We start from the raw sequence: 20,792 nt of genomic DNA, 5'->3' as shown, positions 1-20,792 counted from the left end.
AGAAGAGGCAGAGGAACTAGAGATCAAATCGCCAACATTCGCTGCATCATGGAGAAAGCAAGAGAATTCCAGAAAAACGTCTATTTCTGCTTCATTGACTACGCTAAAGCCTTTGATTGTGTGAATCACAACAAACTGTGGCAAATTCTTAAAGTGATGGGAGTACCAGACCACCTTACCTGTCTCCTGAGAAACCTGTACGAGGGTCAAGAAGCAACAGTAAGAAGCAGACATGGAACAACCGAGTGGTTCAAAACTGGGAAAGGAGTACGACAAGGCTGCATATTGTCACCCTGCTTATTTAACTTATATGCAGAGTACATCATGAGAAATGCCGGGTTGGATGAATCAGAGGTCGGAATTAAGATTGCTGGGAGAATTATCAACAACCTCCGATATGCAGACGATACCACCCTAATGGCAGAAAGCGAAGAGGATCTCAAGAGCCTCTTGTTGAGGGTGAAAGAGGAGAGTGCAAAAGCTGGTTTGAAACTCAACATTAAAAAAACTAAGATCATGTCATCTGGCCCTATCACTTCCTGGCATATAGAAGGGGAAGAAATGGAAGCAGTGACAGATTTTACTTTCTTGGGCTCCAAGATCACCGCAGACGGTGACTGTAGCCATGAAATTAAAAGACGCTTGCTCCTTGGGAGGAAAGCTATGGCAAACCTAGACAGCATAGTAAGAAGCAGAGACATCACCTTGCCGACAAAGGTCCGTCTAATCAAAGCTATGGTTTTCCCAGTAGTAATGTATGGCTGTGAGAGCTGGACTATAAGGAAGGCTGAGCACCGAAGAATTGATGCTTTCGAACTGTGGTGCTGGAGAAGACTCTTACGAGTCCCCTGGACTGCAAGGAGGTCAAATCAGTCCATCCTAAAGGAAATCAACCCTGACTGCTCATTGGAAGGACAGATAATGAAGCTGAAGCTCCAATATTTTGGCCACCTAATGCGAAGAGAAAACTCCCTGGAAAAGACCCTGATGCTGGGAAAGACTGAAGGCAAAAGGAGAAGGGGACGGCAGAGGATGAGATGGCTAGATAGCATCACCAATGCAATGAATATGAACTTGAGCACGCTCCGGGAGAGAGCGCAGGACAGGAAGGCCTGGCGTGCTATGGTCCAGGGGGTCACGAAGAGTCGGACACGACTGAACGACTGAACAACAACAACAACAATAATAATGATTACTTAGCTGGCAGGGTCGTTGTAAGGATTATAACTAGAAAATGCATGTGAAGCGCTTTAAACACTTGAAAGCAGTATACAACTGTTATTGTTACAATTATGTATTGTTATTATTCTATTATTGTTATTATTATCATCAATTATTATCAACACAAAGGATCAAGCGCTAAGATGTCTGTTCTGAAGGGAAGAAAGAAGAAGAGATCCGCGTCTGAGGCTCATCCAGAAGTTCCTCAAACTCCCCTTTCTTTTGCGCCTTGATGTCCGTCAGGTGTTCTCGGCTATAGTTTTTTTTTCCCCCCCTCCTCCGCCCCCTACCTTTAACTCTGGCATAGTTTCCATTCCTGGTCGGAGCCCCTCTCTCTGAGCAACCAGCCCCCTCCCTCTTGTTGCCACGTCCTTGTGGGAAGGAGCCAATGGGCGAGCTCCCTCAGGTGTGTCTCTCTCTTCTCTTACCTGCACCACGTGGGGGGGGGGGAGGAGTGGGCAGGTACAGCCACATCCCCAAACAGCCAAGCCTGCAGCCATTGCGTGCCTCCTAGGGGTGTAGCCCTACCTGTGCGTCGGAATTGGCTCCCATGCAATTAAGCTCTCTTCTCTTCTCTTCCTCCCCCCCCCCGCCCCCAGCAAAAGGCCACACGGGGCATGCGCCTCTCTCCTAAAAGCAGGGCCAGGGCAGTGAGGGAGAGCTTTGGTGGCTGTAGGTGTGGGTTAGGGAAGGGTTTTTCTTCTTCTTCCTGCACTTGGGGGTGCTGGCTGGCTGCTGTGCGGTTCTTCTTCTTGGCCAAGTTTGGTGAAGGTCGTTTCTGCAGCACTCCCTCTGTGGGGCTCATCCTCGTCAGCATGACGGCGTCTCCCGACTACCTGGTCGTCCTGTTTGGGACCACCGCAGGAGCTCATGGGGCCCGGCTGGGCTCCGATGAGAGGGAGCTGATCCAGCTGCTCTGGAAAGTGGTCGATCTAGCCAATAAGAAGGTACTTGGGGGGGGGGGGTGTTCTGTTTTTAGTTTGTGAGCGTAGAACACGCATTATTTTGGGGAGGTTGGTTGGTTGAATTTTTCCTCCCTAACCAACTCCAGCATGGGTTGCAATCCCAAGCAATCCGATGCACGCTTTTCCGGGAGTCAGCCCTCTTGGCTTCAATGAGACTGGCTTCCAAGTCAAACCATCCATTGGGGCTTGTGGAGTACAGCAGATGAGTTAAAATCCCCGGGGGTGAGGGGAAAATCGGCTGACAATCTAAAGGGTCTTCTTCAGGGCATCATTGCAGGGGTTTGAAGTTGCGCAGGCCAAAGTGGCGTAGTCAGGGCCCCGATTTCAGATCCAGGTTGGGCTGTGTAAACTCACCGCCTGACTCTAGTTACTGTTTCTCCAAGTAGCTAAAGAAAGAAAGAAAAAAGTTTGATTTGTGGGATGCCCCCTGAGTTTTGCGGGTAGGGCAGGGTTAGAGCCCCCGACAGAGCAATCCTACCTATGTCTACCCCGAAGTAAGCCCCACCATGGTAAATGGGGGCTTGCTTACTCCGAGAGATAAGTGCGCCTAGGATTGCGCCCTGAACCAGCGTTTGGAGAAACAAGGCCCGCATTCTTCTTTGGTGTGGAGGCTAGGCCTCCGTGGGTCAAACATCCTGCTGGCCTGGGTTAAATCCTGCTTGCGAGACACTTCTGCGGCCCTGCCTCATCAGGAAATCCCTGCTGGAGTGATGGCAGAAGAATTGATCTCTTCCTTTTACCCCCACCCCTTTGAATTCCCTGGAGGTGGGAAGTCTTCATGAAGTGTTGGTCGGACCTGATCACTTGGAGTTGACCTACGAGTGCAAAGAAGCAACCCACATCACCGAGGATAGCTTGAGGCTCGCCCCGCAGTTGGAGGAAGCTCTGAGACAGGTAAAAAAAGCCACCCTGCCCCTGCTGTTTCCAGGGAGGGCCCTCTACAAGGAGCTTGTCCGGGGTCCTCTGTTGTGGGGTGACTCTAAGTTAGGGATAGGTAACCTGGCACCCTCCGAATGTCTTGGACTACAACTCCCATAATCCTTGATCACTGAAGTCATGTTGGGTGGTGGATGGGAATTGTAGTCTAAAACATATGGAAAGCGCCACGTTGCCTACCCCTGAGTTACTGTTGTGAGCATTGGGGTATGTTAAGAAAGATGTGTAATCGGGTGTGTAAGAAAAGAAGAAAGGAGAGCGAAAAGACACTCCAGTTCACTTCGGGGATGGGTTGGGCGTGTTGTGGGAGGGGAGGCAGAGTGAGTCACACAAACAGCTTAAGCATGAGGGGTGGACGCCTTCCAATAGCAGTACCCAGCAGTGCTGCAGGAAGAGAGGAGTGTGTATGTCCAGACTGCTTTTTCCATGAAGAAAGTGAACTAGGTTAAAATCCTGGCCAGCACATTTTCTCCAATAAAAGCTAACTTGATGATGACTGCGGATACTAGAGGCATAACTTCCAAATAAACAGACATAAGTGGGCTGTAAGTCTGTAAGTCTCTTTGAAGTCAGTGATACCTTATTCGCAGGTAGTATGGATGGGTAACATGTGACCCTCCAGATGTTGCTGGACTACAATCCCCATCATTCTTGACCACTGGCTATGTTGGCTGGGTCTAATGTAGTCCTACAACATCTGGAGGGCCACAGGTTACCCACCCCTAGGAATGACCACCTTAATGGAAAGCTGGACTGTGTTCCGTGGGGCTCCATGGTCTTATAGGCCCTTTCCAACCCTTGTTGCTGTTCAGTCGTTTAGTCGTGTCCGACTCTTCGTGACCCCATGGACCTAGCACGCCAGGCCTTCCTGTCCTGCGCTCTCTCCCGGAGCGCGCTCAAGTCCATATTCGTTGCATCAGTGATGCTATCTAGCCATCTCATCCTCTGCCGTCCCCTTCTCCTTTTGCCTTCAGTCTTTCCCAGCATCAGGGTCTTTTCCAGAGAGTTTTCTCTTCGCAAACCAAAGATCTAGATTCCCCAATTCAAAGCTAGCACATCTCACATTTACCTTGATTCTGCCATCCATCCCATTTTTTGCCTGCAAGTTGACTACAGAAAAGCTTTGAAGAATGGTGTAACTCTTTCAACCTCTAAAGGCTCAATCCTATACGTGTTTAAACAGAAAAGAGTCCTACAACTCCCAGTGGTGGCTGAGGAATGCTGGGAGTTGTAGGACTTTTTTCTGTCTAAACATGCATAGGATTGCACCCTAAACAATGTAGACTGTTTCTTTAAAGTTGCTGGTTACTTCCACACAAGTCAATGGAAATTGCAACTGACTATCAAACAGGTACACCAGGCTAACTTACTTGAAACTGCTGTTTCTGCAGTGATTTGTGAAAGGGACTGGTAATTGACCCAATCGTACATTTCTCTAACAAGGAAGAAACTTTGGGGACTGATCTCCCTACCCTTTGTCTGTCTGAAATATATGAAAAATAACGTAGTATCACATGCAAATTGTTATGTGAACACATTGATAAGCCACTGCACTCAACAATGGGCACATTTTCCTGTATGGGTGCTTTTTAAAAAGTTTGGTTCCGTAGAGAATCATGGAGGAAATTATAGACTAGGACAGAATTGTATAAGATAAGGGAATAAGTGGCTGTGGATTTTTTTTTCAACTAAGTGTTGTATGAAGATAAATATTTTTAATTGTGCTCTGGTTAAATTCTGAAAACTGCAAAGAGTTGTTGAGAGCTGATAACAGAGAGCTCTAGAAGGTTGAGAATAGGGATGTTGGAGAAATCTGCAACGGATTCAAATGAGTTTGAATTTCTGTGTCTCTGATCTGTGGGCTGCAGCAGACCAGCTTTTTCTGAGTTGCACAGATTCTGCAGACTTGCGGACCATTTTTTTTAAAAAAACTTTTGGGGGGGTTGCGCGAATTCTCACTTGCGCTAATGCAGACTTGCACAAGTGGAACAAAATTTCATACACCCCTAAAATCCGATTCTGTCAGTGAGTGGAGGACAGAACAAAAGATGCCTGTCAGTCTGTGAAACCCTGATGGAATGGATTTAACAAAATCTGTATGTCCCTAGTCATGATCCTATGGAAAGAGTCCTGCCTTTCCCATTATATTTTAATGGAGCCTTCCATACCTGCAAAATGTTTCACGTACATTATCACAATAATCTTACAATAGCCATGTAAGGTAAGTTGGTGATATTATCACCACAAATTACCATCGCATTAGTGTAGTGAAAAGACAGAGCCAATGTTGTATAGTGGTTAAGAGTGTCAGAATAGACTAGGGTGACCCAGGTTCAGATCCCCATTCAGTTCACTATGTGACTTTGGGGGCCAGTCACTCACTCTCGGCCTATCCTACCTCACAGGATTGTTGTGAGGATAAAAGTGTGTGTGGGGGGGACCTTGTGTGCCACCTTTTGCTCCCTGGAGAAAGGGCAGGACAGAAATGCAACAATCTAAAGCTAGAAAACAAATGTAGCAGCAGCTTACTCCATCTCTACTCTTTGCAGTAGACTTAATTTGCTGAAATGAAAATATTCACTATGGATTTTGCTGTACCTATACTGGTTCTTGATTAGCTGTTTTTGGATTTCTGTGATTTTATTAAATTGTTTTTTAATGTATTGATTTGTAAGCCACTTGGGGGAACTTTGTGATAGAAAGACAGGATAAAAAATGTCATAAACAGTATTCCCAATTTAGGCTGGTAGTGCATCCCACTGAAACCGTAACAAAATAATGTTCATCTAGTATTGCAAAATGTACTTCCATGTTGTAAACAAATCTCTTCTTTTTTGTGTGTCTTGCAATTTTTAGTTTAACCAGTCTGTGAGCAATGAACTAAATATTGGCGTAGGTACTTCATTCTGTCTCTGCACTGATGGGCAGCTTCATATCAGACAGGTTCTGCATCCTGAAGCTTCCAAAAAGGTAAGAGGAAATTCCTATAATTCTGCCTCCCCGCACACACAGCTGACCAGGTTAGCCATGACATATTGTGTGTCTTTTTACTTAGAAACTCAGAAGTTTGTGGTCTCATTTCCTCTTGTCCAGGCTCATGGCAGTCTCTGGCTGTCTGAAATTACTGGTGTTTGGGATGTTTAGAAGGAGTGCACCTTGTTTACAATATTTTTATACTTTAAAACAGTGACAGGACTAAGGGTAGGTTCGATCTTTATGTATTTGCATTCCATTTTAACAGTTGTGCTTGCCTGTAATTTGTACTGAATGGAAGAATGGCTCAACATGAATGTTGGTATCAAGCACAACTGAGTACATACTTTATAATGCATCTCCAAAATGAAATGGCTCTCTAGATCACACATTTCCAAGATACTCCCTGCCCTATGGTCAGCAACGACATTTAAATTCTATAGATGGAATACAATGATGATATAACTTAAGGCCCATTCATTTCAATGGGTCTACTCTGAGTAGGACTAACCTTAGATAAAACCCGAAGGTTGCAATCCTATATGCACTTGGTGTAAGATCTATTTAATTTAGTGGGATTTACATCTGAGTAGAGCATGTGTAGGATTGGGCTTCATATCTCAATATGCATAACCTTGAACTGAAAATCCTATGAAGTTGTTCATGCTCTGGTAACATCCCATTTGTATCACTCCAATACATTATGTTTAGGGCCGCCTTTGAAAATGTTTTGGAAGCTTCAGTCAGTGCAGAATGCAGCAGCCTAAGTTCTGGCTAGTCCTACTTGCTCCCATCATATCTCGCCAGTCTTAAAAAGAACTTCATGGGCTGCCTATTTGCTTCCAGGTCCAGTTCAAGGTGGTGACATTTACCTTTAAAGTCCAGTTACTTGAAGGAGGGCTTACTCCATGGGTGGGCAACTTGTGGCCTTCCAAATGTTTTGGCCTAGAAGTCCCATCAGCCCTAGCCAGTGTAGCCAATGGTGAGGGCTGGTGGGGGTTGATTTATTACATTTATGTCCTGTCATTTTTCCTCCTTAAGGAATTCAAGGTGGCATACGTAATCCTCCTCCTCTACATTTTTATCCTCACAACAGCCCCATGAGGGAGGTTGGGCTGAGAGTCTGTGACTTGCCCAAAGTCATCCAGTGAGCTTCCATAGCTGAGTGGGGACTAGAACCCAGATCCCCCAACTCCCAGTCTAACACTCAGCCCTCACTTACTCCCATATCAATGCTGCCCGCATGTTACAGTGATCACCCAATGCCCTTCTCCAAAATGACAGTTTCATCAGACTAAAATCAACAAGGGAAGTAAGCATTTTTTGCCAGTGGCATCCCAGGTAGTAATGCCCTTCCCTGGGAGGCATGCCTGGCACTGACCTTATTGTCTTTTGGGCACCAGACAAAAATGTTCTATTCACCTAGAAATTTAAAATTTCCTAAAAATTCAAAGTATTTTGTAATCCCCCAACTATTATCTATGTCTTTATCTGCCGCTAATTTTATTGTGTTGTCTATTTGTAGATTTACTTTGTATCTGTTTAACCTTTTTGTGAATCACCTGAAATTATTATGAAAAGATGTGGTGTACGTACACGTTATGAATAATTGCTGTGGTTGATGTTTCTATTTGGAGTGCTTCACAAGAGACGCTTGCATTTTGCTACTTCCGTGTAAGAAATGTGTACACCAGCCTTCTCCGCCTTGGTGCTCTCCAGATATGTTGGACTGCAGCTCCCATCATCCCCAGCCAACATACCTGGAAGACTCTAGGTTAGGAAAGACTGGTAGATGCTATCGCATATGCACTTGCCTTATATAGTCACATGTAAAGCAATTTCTGCTTTGGCTGTAGTTGATGCGTTTCGCTGTGGGGGTTTTTAATCGTTCATCTTTTCTAAGAGATTAAATCTATACTCCACACCTTTCAAATCACATTGTTGTAGATCTTGAAATTCTGGTAGCGAGCAGTGTTTGCTCTACCAAGTGTGTCCATTGCCGCAAATGTAAGAAGTACAAAAATACATGTGCATTTTGAATCTTCTTGGTACTTGAGTATTTGTGGCTTTAGAAAAGTTTGAAAACTATTTCTTTGAAAACAGGAAAGAATGCCACCGATGTGCTTGTAATTTGATCAGCCTTCCTTCGCTACATTATAAAGAGAATATTTATTCTTTTGTGGCAATGTATAACATTTCTCACACAGCAGTTTACCTAATTTGTGATTAGATTGTCCTAATCCCTTTAAAAGATCATGCTACTTGCATCTATGTCACTGAATAGAGAACTTGTATATCGAAGAACTGGAACCAAAGACCTCACATGGTTTAAGCAGACTTTGTCCTATTTTTTTCAGCATAAAATTCCAAGACACTATGAGTTTTCTTTAAAAACACAACCCTAAATGTTAATAATTGCCATGTTCTCACCCAATGAACATCCTTTGTGTACCTTCTTTTGCATTTTATATATTCTTAGATCTTGTTACTCATAATAACAAACATTAAGCTATATTCTAGTTTTTCTGAGGTTTGGTACTGGTGCTTGGAATGATATGCAAAAGAGAGAGGCTATGAATAAATTGATCCTCCTCACAAACTTCTGGAAGACACATTTTATGTTCAGCTACACTCAGCTGCCACCGCATGAACACACTAGTATTTTTATTTCAGTACTTCATTCTCAGCATAAGATTATATATATATATATATATATATATATATATATATAATATATTGTGATGCTATCCATATGATTTCATTTTTTCATGTCAAACTGCCTACAACAAATCAGTCTTCCAGAAATGCATTCACTCCAGACCTTTAAAATTGCTCGAAGCAGATGCTTGCCAAAGTACAGCAAAACAGAAATCAATCTGCCACAAAAGCATGCTTCTCATTTATTTTTCACCTCTCCCTTCCCTGAATCATGCCAATACTTTGCACTTGCCTGCAGCGTATTGTCCTATAGAGCAGGGGAGGGCAGAAGGTAGGTCTGCAGATCATTTGGACTTCAACTCCCAGAAGCCTTTACTAGCATAGCCAATGGTCAGGAGTGCTAGGAGTTGAAGTCCCAAACATTTGGAGATCTACTTTCTGCCCACCCCGACTATAGAATATCAATTGCTGTTAGTGATAACACCAAAAGCAACTCCTTACAACTAGAGGGAGGGGATACTTACAGCAGCCTTCCACAACCTGGTGTCCTCCAGGTGTGTTGGACTACAACTCCTATCATCCCTAGGATATTGGAAGTAGTGGCCCAGCACACTGGGCACCGGGTTGGGCAGGGCTGACTTTATTATAGCATGCCCAGTGTTCTAAGCCATGACAATAGCAGCAAGGAAAACTAACCCTCTTCAAAGCTCTAAAGTAGCACTGTGGTTTTTGTTCTTCATCAAAAAGCCTCTGCAGTTGATTTGATGGGCAGGAAGCATGGCATTTTAAAAGTGAAACGTAACAAATTAAACCTCGAGGCAATTGGTCTTTAAGCCTATAGAAAATGACAAGACAAAAGGGATTTTATTGGCATGCATTTGGGATGAACTGCAATTAACTCGCTGATAGTTCTTGCTTCTCATGAGTAATGCAGGTTGTTCCAATGTTGCATCATCCCATTGTGTGCGTGCGTGCGCCCACACAGGTGCGTGTGTAATGTATCTAGATCTCTGTTCAGTGCGTATCATGAAATAGCCACATTTTGTCTTGAATTGCAATAAAATGAGCATCAAATCTGTAGAACGTTGCCATGGGGTAGGGCAGGACAGCCTACCTGGCTAAACCCCTTCTATCAATGACCTTCGCTATTTTTCGAAGTGTGGTGTAGTGGTGAGAGTGTTGGACTGGGAGCTGGGAGATCAGGGTTCTAGTCCCCACTCGGCCATGGCAGCTCACTGGGTGACTTTGGGCCCGTCACAGACTCTCAACCCAACCCACCTCACAGGGTTGTTGTTGTGAGGGTAAAATGGAGGACGAGGAGGACTGTGTACACCGCCTTGGGTTCCTTAAGGAGGAAAAATGGCGGGATAGAAATGTAATACACAAATAAATAAATAATTTTGAGCAGGAGCAACTTGGCTCAAAGCGTTGCCACTGAGGGCTGTTGAGAGCCTTCTCCAGGCTTGCGGGGCGGGGGGACGGCCTCTCCTCTCCCCCCTGGTCAAGTGCTGATGCTATGCAACAGAATCAGCTGGAGAACTTCTGGGGCCTCTCTGCCCCACCTTCCTCCACATTATCTAAGCTAGCCAGTCTTGCTGATCTTTGCCTCTGAGGCTCCTCCCTCGCCATAGCTAATTGGCGGATTGCTCCTCCATTTTCCTCTTTGCCACCCAGCCACATTACAGCTGAGGAGGAGCAGGCCTCCTGACAAAGCAAAGGCAGAGAGCCCCTGTTGACAGTGAGCAGCTACTGTAAAAGAGAGCGTGCGCGCGAGAGAGCAGGAGAGCCACACTTGAGGTGACTGAGAGCCGCCAGTGGCCCTCGGGCCTTGCAGTGAAGAACACTCCTCTACATAAATCAGGGGAGTTTTCCTTGTCAATTTTATATAATGCCTTTCATAGTAAGGATCTGTATTGGAAAAGAAGGAAATGGGCAGTATCCCATGCTGCCCACGAACCAGTGGGACCCGCCACTAGTGCGACTGGAAGTCTGCAGTTCCTAAAACTACTGGAAATGAACTGAAATGCTCACTTCCAGCCAGAATGGAACAGGTCAGCAGCTCTCACAGAAGGTCCCGTTGACACAACAGAATGAGCAGAGTCGCACGGGCAACATTGGATACCACCCAATGTGGTCTTTGTACTTCTGGCCTTCTGTTGGAAGTAATTAATGCTGTAGTATGGAAAGACAGAGCTGTAACTGGAATCAGCTGTTCTGTGTTCCTGCTTTTAAAATGGCATCTGTAAAATCTGCCTTGGTTCTCTGAGGGCACTGATCCTCACTGTTGTTCAAGCAGAAGCCACAGCTAATTGGCTGATTGCTCCTGCATTCTCCCCCCCCAGCCCACCCCCAGGCATCTTACAGCTGACAAGGTCTCCTGACTCTCCACCCCTGAATCTTCCTCCAGTAGCCTAGATCGTAACAGCCAGACCGTCGCTAAAGCAAACACCAAGGCAATGCTAGAGAGCTCCTGCTGAGAATGAAAAAAGAGAGAGTGAAAGAGAGAGGCAGAGTCATGCTTGAGGAAACTGGGAGCTGCCACGAGGCCCTTGGGCTTTGCAGCGAGGAACACTGTGTTAGGGTGCTTCCAGATGAAGGGCCTCTAGCTCTACTAATTAGAAGGTACTGTGCAGCTATTTCACCTTTTCCTCCTTGATGGATTTTCTTTGGTAAGAAAAAACATGGGAGAAGCAGTGAGAAATCACGGGACTACGCATTGACTATGGCATCTGGACGTCCCATAAAATTCTGTGAATGAGGCAAGCTAATGGCGCTATAAAAGCGTCCTTTGGAACCGCCCGTAGTCTCTGTCTTCTGTGAGTGACTGAAGTAGGTTGATAAAAACGTAGTACCCAGATGTAGCGAGAGTTCCTTTTGTAGTGCAACTAGGAGCTGTGGCTTTGCAGCATACAGCAGCCTGTTTGTGTTGCGAGAACTGCCAAGGGAGAAACTCCGATACTTAAGTGACTGGCAAGTGGCTTCTAAAAGGCTTTTCTGTAAGTTCACTGAGAATGCTTTCAACCTGACTGTTCAACCTACAAAATGCAGGTGGCTGCTACCTTGGCTTACTAGAGCTCACTTGTTGCCTTGCAGAATATCTTGTTGCCCGAATGTTTCTACTCCTTTTTCGATCTGCGAAAAGAATTCAAGAAGTGTTGTCCTGGCTCACCTGACATTGACAAATTGGATGCTGAAGCCATGTCAGAATGTATCCTTTTAAAGAACAGACACGCTCGCACACAAGCGTTAAGTACAAGTTGCATCTTCAGTAATAAGAACTGTAAGTGCCCCCCTCCAATGAATAGAAACAGTATAATTTAGTTTAAAATGTTGAGTATTGTCTCCTGCTTGGTGCTTTTTAGGGCAGCGTCAGAACACCAAGTACACTTATTGGACCGATATGCCAAAGCATTTCATGTTGGCTTTCCTTCAAGCCCTCTGTTCCCAAAATGTGAGCCAGGCCTATGTAATGACACATGGTGTCAGTTTTGGAGCACAGAGTGGGGGAGGGTGATAAAGGGCATCTCTACACCAGTGTAAATCCTGCATTTAAGATGGGGCTTCCTGCTTCCCTTTTAAATGCAGGATCACAACGACTCCCTCCCTTTTCCACCTGCTTCCTTTCCCCCCTCCCCTTCCCCCCTCCTACTCCACATAACTGAGACTTCCATTATCTTTCACTGATCTCGCTCCTCTTCTTGCTGCTTTTCCTCTTTTCACAGAGGAAACTCAACGTAATTTGATAGCTCATTATCTGCGATCTATTTAAAAATGGAACAAAGGGCATTTAGTGCAGGAGACGCCTTGGAGGTTCACGGTGTCATGCAAAGAGCCAGCAAACTTCTGTGAGGGAGCAATCTCAATCACAGGACAAAAGTTGTCTGTGAAGAAAGCCAAAGAGAGAGAGAAGCTCCTCCATTCACACTGCTTGTATGTTGTTTTGTTTATGTCTGGACTGGAGGTCAAACACCATCTTCACATTCACTTTGACTAGTACAATATGCTTTGTGTACCAGCTCTGCACCCTATAACAGTCCTGCAAGACAGCTAGAGATGTGAAGGCCTGGGGTCGGGGGGACAGAAAAAATGTGGGGTGGGGGAACTAGATTTTTTTTTTTAAAACCCTGTTTTTTCCCATTGCTTCTGCCCCACCCCCCACATTTGTGGAAAAGATGAGGGAAGTTCCCTCCTGCAATTGTTCTGTTTCCCCCCACCCCAGTTTTTTTCCCCCCAAGCCTTCTCATCTTGAAGGACAGCTGCATTGTTTTTGCAGGCTTTTCATTTTGCAGGCTCTTGACACTGCCTTTCTTGGATGCCTAAAAGGGTGCCTTTACTCATGATAGCCTTGTTCTTCCTGATCTGCATATTCTCCAGACCTGAGATGTTTGTCTTCTGAGCCTCCCCCAATGGTATTCAAACAGTTAGGGTTAATTTAGAGAGGTTCATCACTGTAAAACTTGTGCTGAGGAGACCCATCCTGTAGCCCTGCTATGCTGGTGGGTCCTAATGTTAACGTAACATAACAGTGTTCTGTACTGTTATGTTATGCTAAAAAGCAACATAGAAAGTAACATGACACCTGTGTAAATCAGAACTGATGTTGCACTGCTCGCCTGCCACAATATGATGTATTGGCAATGCCCCTGTGTTATTCATAACTGGAAGGCAGAGCCATCTGTAGACCAAATGTCACCCCCAGCAATGAGCATTTTGGCACCCTCTCCTTCCATTTGTTAAACTTTGGGGTGCTTTCTTCTTAGTGACCCGGTTCACACATAATGACAACCCATGCATTGTTTAATCCATGGGTAGTTGAGACTGCGCAGGAACATAAGAGCCATGCTGCTTCAGACCAAGAGTCCATCTGGTGTACACAGGCATACTGCCTCTGATACTGGAGGTAGCATATAGGCTTCAGGACTAGTAGCCATTGATAGCCTTGTCCTCCATGAATTTGTCTAACCCTCTTTTAAAGCCATCCAAATTGGTGGCCATCACTGTGTCTTGTGGTAGCAAATTCCATACTTTGACTATGTGCTGTGTGAAGAAGTACTTCCTTTTTGCTGTTGGCTTCATGGGATGACCCTGGGTTCTAGTATTATGAGAGAGGGGGAAGAATGTGAGTGTGCTGTCTCCCAACCACTTCCAGCTTCCAATTTGTTTCTACTTCAGTAAACAACCCGTTCCTGGGTCATGCTCGGTGATGTATGAACCTCCGTTATGTCTGAACCTGAGGGAGAAACAATCCAGAGTCGGAGTACAACTGAGGAATGAGGCATTCCTGGGTTGTTTATGAAAGCAGAAGCAGCAAGCAGTTGGGAGACAGTGTGCCCGCTCCCACACGGCCCCAACTACCCATGGTTTAAACAACCCATGTGTAGTTGTTGTGTACAAACCAGGTCATTGTATTTGTTTGTAGTCCATTTCACAATCTTGATGCACAATTTCCATTGATTTATCCCTGTCATATAAGATGGGCCATGAACATGGTCGCTCCTGAGTGCCATCTCTGATAAAGTAGAGCCCAAGTTGCTCCCTGGATCTCTAGAAGACTATGAGCAATGAAACAGGCTGGACGATGGCTAGAATGCAGGTGGCATAAGACTCAATGCAAGGCCGACCAAACACACATTAGAGCTCATAACTGTGCCTACTGCATGGCAGTGAGGGCTTCAAAGAAGGCTTACTTCACTGCTGCCATTACATCTTCAGGTAGCCATCCAGCAAAGCTTTTCCAGGTGGTGCTGGGATTATTAACAGTTGTGGTGTTCCAGGTGGTGCTGGGATTATTAACCCGACAAATGTGATCGTACAATCCTCAGAGGCCTGATGACAATTTTGCAAGGCTTTTTGAGGGGAAAAATTGCTCACCTTCTTAATGATCTTAAAAGCCCTGCTGTAACAGGTCCTAATGAAGTTCTGATGCACCATCTTATCCAGTTTTGTGGGATCAGTTTCAGCTTCTGCGGCCTGAGGATGTGGACGAAATGCTTGTAGCAGTTCGACCCACCATATGTCTTCTTGACTTTTGCCCAACAAGGCTTATTCGAGCTAGCTGAGGGGATTTGACTGGGTGGGTCCAGGGGGTGGTCTCTGCTGCCCATAAGTAGGTAGTGGTACAACCACTCCTGAAAATCCCTCCTTGGATCCAGAGGGTTTATAATGAATACCATCCCATGGCAACTATTCCCTTTTCAGGCAAGGTGCTCGAGAGGATGGTGGTGACTCAGCTGTAGGCATTCATGGAGAATACAGATTGCCTAGACCCATTCCAGTCTGGGTTCTGGCCCAGTAATGGAATCAACCTTTTTTGCCCTGATAGATGGCCTTTATCAGGAGAGGGACAGAAGGAGTGTGACTGTGTAAATCTTACTCAGTCTCACAGTGGCTTTTGATACCATTGATTATGGTATCCTCCTGGATCACCCCTGTGGAGTGGGGGTTCTGTTTTGTGGGGGTCCTACTCCTATCTACAGGTTAGTTTCCAGGGAATACCACTGGGGGATTATATGTAACCCCCCTTGCAGTCTTGCTGTGGGGTGCCTCAAGGTACCATCTGGTCTCCAATGCTGTTGAATGTCTATATGAAGCCACTGGGTGCAGTCATTAGCAGACTGGGGGAGAGGTGCCATCAGTATGCTGATGACACCCAACTCTATTTCTCCATTACATCTGAATCAGGAGTGGCCATGCACAATCTAGATCGGTGCTTGAACGCAGTGGTGGGCTGGATGAGAGCCAATAAATTGAAACTGAATCCTGGTAAGATAGATGCACTGTGGGTCTGGGAATTAGGGGAATTACCAGCTCTGGACAGAGCAGTACTCCTGCTGAAGGAATAGGTTCACACTTCGGGGGCGTTCCTGGATCCATCACTGTCATTGGAGGCTCAAGTGACCTCCATGGCTAGGAGCGCCTATTACAAGCTTAGGCTAGAATGCCAGCTGCACTTGTTCCTGGACAGGGATAGCCTGGCACTGTGATCCATGCGCTGGTAACCTCGGGATTGGATTACTGTAATGTGCTCTATGTGGGGCTGCCCTTAAGGCTGGTTCGGAAGCTGCAGCTAGTGCAGAATGCAGTGGAGAGGTCACTGACTGGGGTTCCTTGCCGTGCACATATTACTCCTGAGCTACAGGATGTACACTAGCAGGTAGACTGCTACCGAGCTAGGTTCAAGGTGTTGGTATTAGTGTACAAAGTCCTATACAACTCAGGACCAAGTTACCTCAAGGAACATTTCTCCCTATACCAACCTCCCAGGCCACTACAGTCTTAAGAGGGGCGGGGGCTGTGGTCAGTGCTGTGGCCTACAGATTTCTGCTTGGCGATGGTACAGAGACAGGCCTGACATACATCAGGCCTCAACGGTGGTGTGCTTTAGGCATTTATTGAAAACATATCTGCTTGCTTTAGCTTTCTCTCAGTCATGAGCTATCTTTGTACCAGCCTCATGATACGTACGTACGTGTGTGTTCATTGTTCTTTTGTAAATAGCTTTGGGATTTGTTTCACATGAGAAGTGGTATATAAATATTGCTAAAAATAAAAAAATAAGCTGATCTATTTGCATACCTGGGTCTGTTCACACACATACTCACATGCATGCCCCATTTGTTGAAATGGCAAGAAGGATGTACATTTTTCCACAGATTTTTAAAGGTGTAAACGAAATACTGGCCATGTTGGTCACTGTTGCCAGCTGACTTGAACTGAAGCTGATCTGTTTGCTTCAGGTGTTGAGAGCGTTATGTATTAACTCTTCAAGAGGCAAGCCCAGAAGGCCTCAGCGGTAGCAGGCCATGGGTGAAGAATAGAAGGGCATGCTTTCACTTTGGGGCAGAAGTCACTAGGAGCAGTTGGGCCTGCATAATCTCCTGGGCCATTCTGACTATAGTAGTTACCAAGGTCAAGTGTTTAGTTAAGCTGTTTATGCCCCTCTTACAAGTCGAAGAAGGATGCTCTATGTTTCTGTAAGTTATAAATAGCACTTAAGTTTGAAGATACGTGGTGGTGCTCCTGCTGTTTCCCATATACCAAAGACAGTATGGTTAAAAAGACAGACAGGGAGAGGTGGGGGGCCTCCCTCCCAGCGCAGTGCCCCAGACTGTTTCCTGGGTCACCTGTCCCTAAATCCAGCTCTAATAGAAAACACCAATGGATGAGAAGCAGTGGCTAGAATACCACGATGGCGTTAATGTCCACATCCCTCTGTGTACACAATGCACAAGCATGCTCTTGGGGAGAGGCCACAGTGCCTCCCTTGTCAGAGCCAGGCCTCCAATGGCACAACAGACACAAAGGCAGCAACCAACACCTGCAGCCACAAACAACACCTTATAACCACGCAGTGACAGGAGGAGTCAGACAGCAGACAGGTGGTGAGGCCTTTGTAGTCTCCCAGGGGCCCATCCTATGAAACAACCCCTCCTTTCTGGAAGATTCTTGGCCATTTAGCCCAGGACCGAAGGGACCCGTGTGTGGAGCTGTAGCTCAGTTGAACACCACAGGCTCAGAACACCGGGGTCCCAGCTTAGGGCCACCTGGGAGAATGTGCATAACCAATATATTTTATTTATTTATTTATTTATTTCATTTCTATACCACCCAATATTGGAAGCTCCCTGGGCGGTTCACAAAAATTAATTAAAATTATTTTATTAATAGATGTATATACTGCTTACCGTATTTTAAAAATATCTCTAAGTGGTTTACAAAAAGCACATTAAAACACATTAGGGTGCAATCCTATGTATGTTTAGACAGAAAAAAAAGCCCTACGTGGCTGGCTGAGGAATGCTGGGAATTGTAGGACTTTTTTCTGTCTAAGCATGCATAGGACTGCACATTAAAATGCATTAAAACACATTTGTAAAAACGTTAAGGCCTTACCAACTCACCATACTATAATCGTGACTAGCACATGAACGAATGGCCATAGTCTGGTAACCGTCTCACTCATTTATGCCCCAGGATACCTTTTATTCTTTGCCCACCTCCCTTGGTAATTTGGTTATTTTGCCGGCAACTGCTGGTTATTATCCCAGGGCACCTTGTGATCAGTCTCCCCCTCCCCTTCCCACCCTATATGAAGTCCACCCTTATCACATCAGCATTAATAAGAGGGAGTTTACTAGGCTGGCGGGATCTCTTCCCCCTGCCCCTCCCTCACTTTTCCAAGGCCTCTGAGGGCAAGATTCAAGGCCTCTGCTCTGTGTGGGATGAGAATGAAACCCAGTGCTCCCCTCTCCATTGTGCATGTCCCAGCATGTGAAGACATCAGATATGAGCAACATGGAAAGTCGGGGAGGTTCCCTCTTGGCTAATAATCATAAGCTGTTGAACAGCGTTAAGTGGTGGAGTGAGGTTGGAAACTATGCCTACTAACCGGTTGCTATAACAATTAAAGCATATTGGTTGTGCAATTAAATAGAGCCTTTATACCACCCAGAAACATCATCCGAAACCTGTGGCCATGCAGCCTGCATGTACATTTTGCACTTCACCATTGTGTATGATAAGAGACAGATTTACTTAACATGCTCAGTCTGCATGCAAGGATACTGACCTGAGATTGCTCACTCCAAGGCAAAGGCTGCAACCCTACGCACATTTACTTGGAAGCAACAAAGTGGGACTGACTCTTGAGTAACATGCTTATGATTAAGCTGTAATAATTTGTGACTTCCTAGGAGAGGGATAGCAATTACTGGGCAAAAGAGTGGGTTTTACCCCCATGGTGAAGTATAAATATCCATAGTGTGTTAGTTGTTAATCATAAATATTTGAGATCTGAAAATGTTGCAGAGCTCACATAGTTGGAGGCCATAAAATAAGAGTCCACAGTCATCCGTATGGATGATCTGGTGAGATTTAAAATGGCATTTCCTGGTTTTCTAGTGCATGTGGCAAATTTTTAGTCTTCAAATCCAGTGGGAAACCTCAAATAATACATGACTTGCTGTGTCATTTATAATGTTTAGCCTCAGAAGTCTGAATCTCTTCTCCACGTACCTGTGCTTCTCTTGCTTTTTTAACATAAAACGTAGCCATTATTTGGATATGATTTCTATTGAAGTGATGTGTGGACTTAATGTTTTTTTTTAAAGAGAGATGCTTACTGTTACTATAACTGAAATCTCCAAAGTCCTTTTTTTTTTAACCAGATTTTTAACATGTTAAATATATTTAGCCACACTGCCTAGTGATGTACCATGATTGGTTGCAAGGTTGATCAGAACTAGGGTGGCCATGTGTCCCTTGTTTTGCAGGGGACAGTCCTTTAATTGAAGGGCTGCCAAAGGACCATTCTCTATTTGAAGGGCTCTCCTGTCCAATTCCTGTTTAAAGACAAAGAACCATAAGGAGAGCTGTTGCCCATCAACAATTAGCACCTGAACAGCAGACTGGACACTCAGGCACCCAGGTCCCCTGGTCACAGTCTTCCGCACTATGGTGAGATGTACTGTATTTATATTCAAATTATAATAATTATTTCTAAATCTGTATCTGTATATATAACATATGCACATTTTATGCAAATGTGTCTTCTCTTTTGTCCTCTCTCTGGGGGGCGGGGGGGGGGGACATTTGTCTTTGATTCCCTGGGATGGGTTATGCCAGGAATCTTTTGAGCCCTTTGCCCTGTATTCCAAGCTGTGGAGATTGCAACGGGAAACCAAGTTCTATGGATCTCTGACACAGTTATAGTTATTCGCTTTGGACTGTTGTAGAATTACATATAGCCTATAGCTAATTACATCAGCTGTATGATTTCTGAAGAGTGTAACCATTAAGCTTTTACCATTGGACTTGCTACAATAAAAGGTTGCACTGATTTGAGGTGACCTGGGTCAGAATTCCGGAGTGTGTTCTGAAGGATCCGGTCCACAGCACTTTTTTTGGTGATTCCTGAGTGACCACACTTGGGGCTGGGAATGTGGCGGAGCAGACAGGAAGGAGGGGGCCGTTCCCTAAGATTTTCCATTGGCTTCAATGGGGGAGGTTTTACTTATGCCACTACTTTTGCATCCATAACAGTACGCTGTTGTCAAGGGGTGGAAGGGCCCATGGAGTGAGCACAGAATATGGATTAAACGTCTCTCCTTCCTCCCAATATGTGCTTCCCCCACTCCACCTGGGTTTCTCTCTGGTTCTGGAGATACCGCTAGTGCAGTGGTGAGCAACTTGTGGCCCTCCAGAAGTTGTTGGACTGCAACTCCCATTATCCTTCACCATTGTCTATGCTGGCTAGGGCTGATAGGAGTTGCAGTCCAACATCTGTAGGATCACAAGTTGCCCACCTCTGTGCTAGGGCAAGTTTGACGATACACCAGCTTAGATTCCCTACATGGGTGTATTTTCAGGTTCCACTGATTCAGGGACTTGGAAACTATCATCTCCACTTCCAACAAGCCTGAGTTGCAGATGGGATCATGCTGTTAAACCTTCTTGGATTTACACTGCTCTGTTCTTACTATAAAGGGGAACTAGCTGGGGAGAGCACATTTTGAGCTGGAAAAACAACCAGAACAGAAAGGGTTAAGCAAGCTCCCTCTGTCACTATTTCACTCCTGATTGCAGCTCCTAAAAGCTTACATGAAAAAGGCAAGAAAGATGGGAGACGGTTGCATATATCTACCATGTAAAATCTAAGCTGCCCCTCCATGGTGTAGCTTGGCTTGCTGTCTGCAAGGTAGATCTTCTGTTGTATATTTTAGGCAAGAAGTATAACATACTTTATTTTCCAACACTTGTAGTCACTCCACATCAACCAAATTTCAACCTTCAGTTTACTGAAAACACCTCATTGCTTCTGAAGTTGCATCTTTCTTTATCGTCTTACAGCTATGTTCTCTGAATCCTTTCATATCTCTTCAGCTGTAATATGTAAATATGATACAGGATTCCAAAAGAGATTTAACTGATGCTGAGTGGAGATCAGCTATTACTTCCTAAGTCTTGGAATAAATGTTCCTGTGATAACATGAGATGACATTGGCCCTTTGCGCTGCAACATCATATTGATGCTGACTCATG

At 45.1% G+C, this 20,792-nt stretch overlaps 1 protein-coding gene across 4 annotated transcripts in view; it reads left to right on the top strand.

The window, feature by feature from the left end:
* Window positions 1-1,670: 1,670 nt before the first annotated feature.
* The window catches only part of ESRP1 (epithelial splicing regulatory protein 1), a 58,176-nt gene continuing 39,054 nt past the window's right edge, over window positions 1,671-20,792 (top strand). For all 4 annotated transcript variants that reach the window (XM_084848009.1, XM_084848012.1, XM_084848010.1 and 1 more), the window contains exons 1-4: window positions 1,671-2,168; window positions 2,952-3,080; window positions 5,979-6,092; window positions 11,847-11,961. In XM_084848009.1, the coding sequence (XP_084704135.1) occupies window positions 1,839-2,168; window positions 2,952-3,080; window positions 5,979-6,092; window positions 11,847-11,961 (688 nt within the window). In that variant the 5' untranslated portion in view covers window positions 1,671-1,838. The remainder of the gene's footprint in view (window positions 2,169-2,951; window positions 3,081-5,978; window positions 6,093-11,846; window positions 11,962-20,792) is intronic.

This window comes from Heloderma suspectum, chromosome 4 (assembly GCF_057233095.1).
Source record: "Heloderma suspectum isolate Gila_16-S chromosome 4, 16-S_ref, whole genome shotgun sequence".
NCBI lineage: Eukaryota > Metazoa > Chordata > Lepidosauria > Squamata > Helodermatidae > Heloderma > Heloderma suspectum.
The sequence above is the reverse complement of the archived record's forward strand: the minus strand, read 5'-3'. Positions and strand labels throughout refer to the sequence as shown.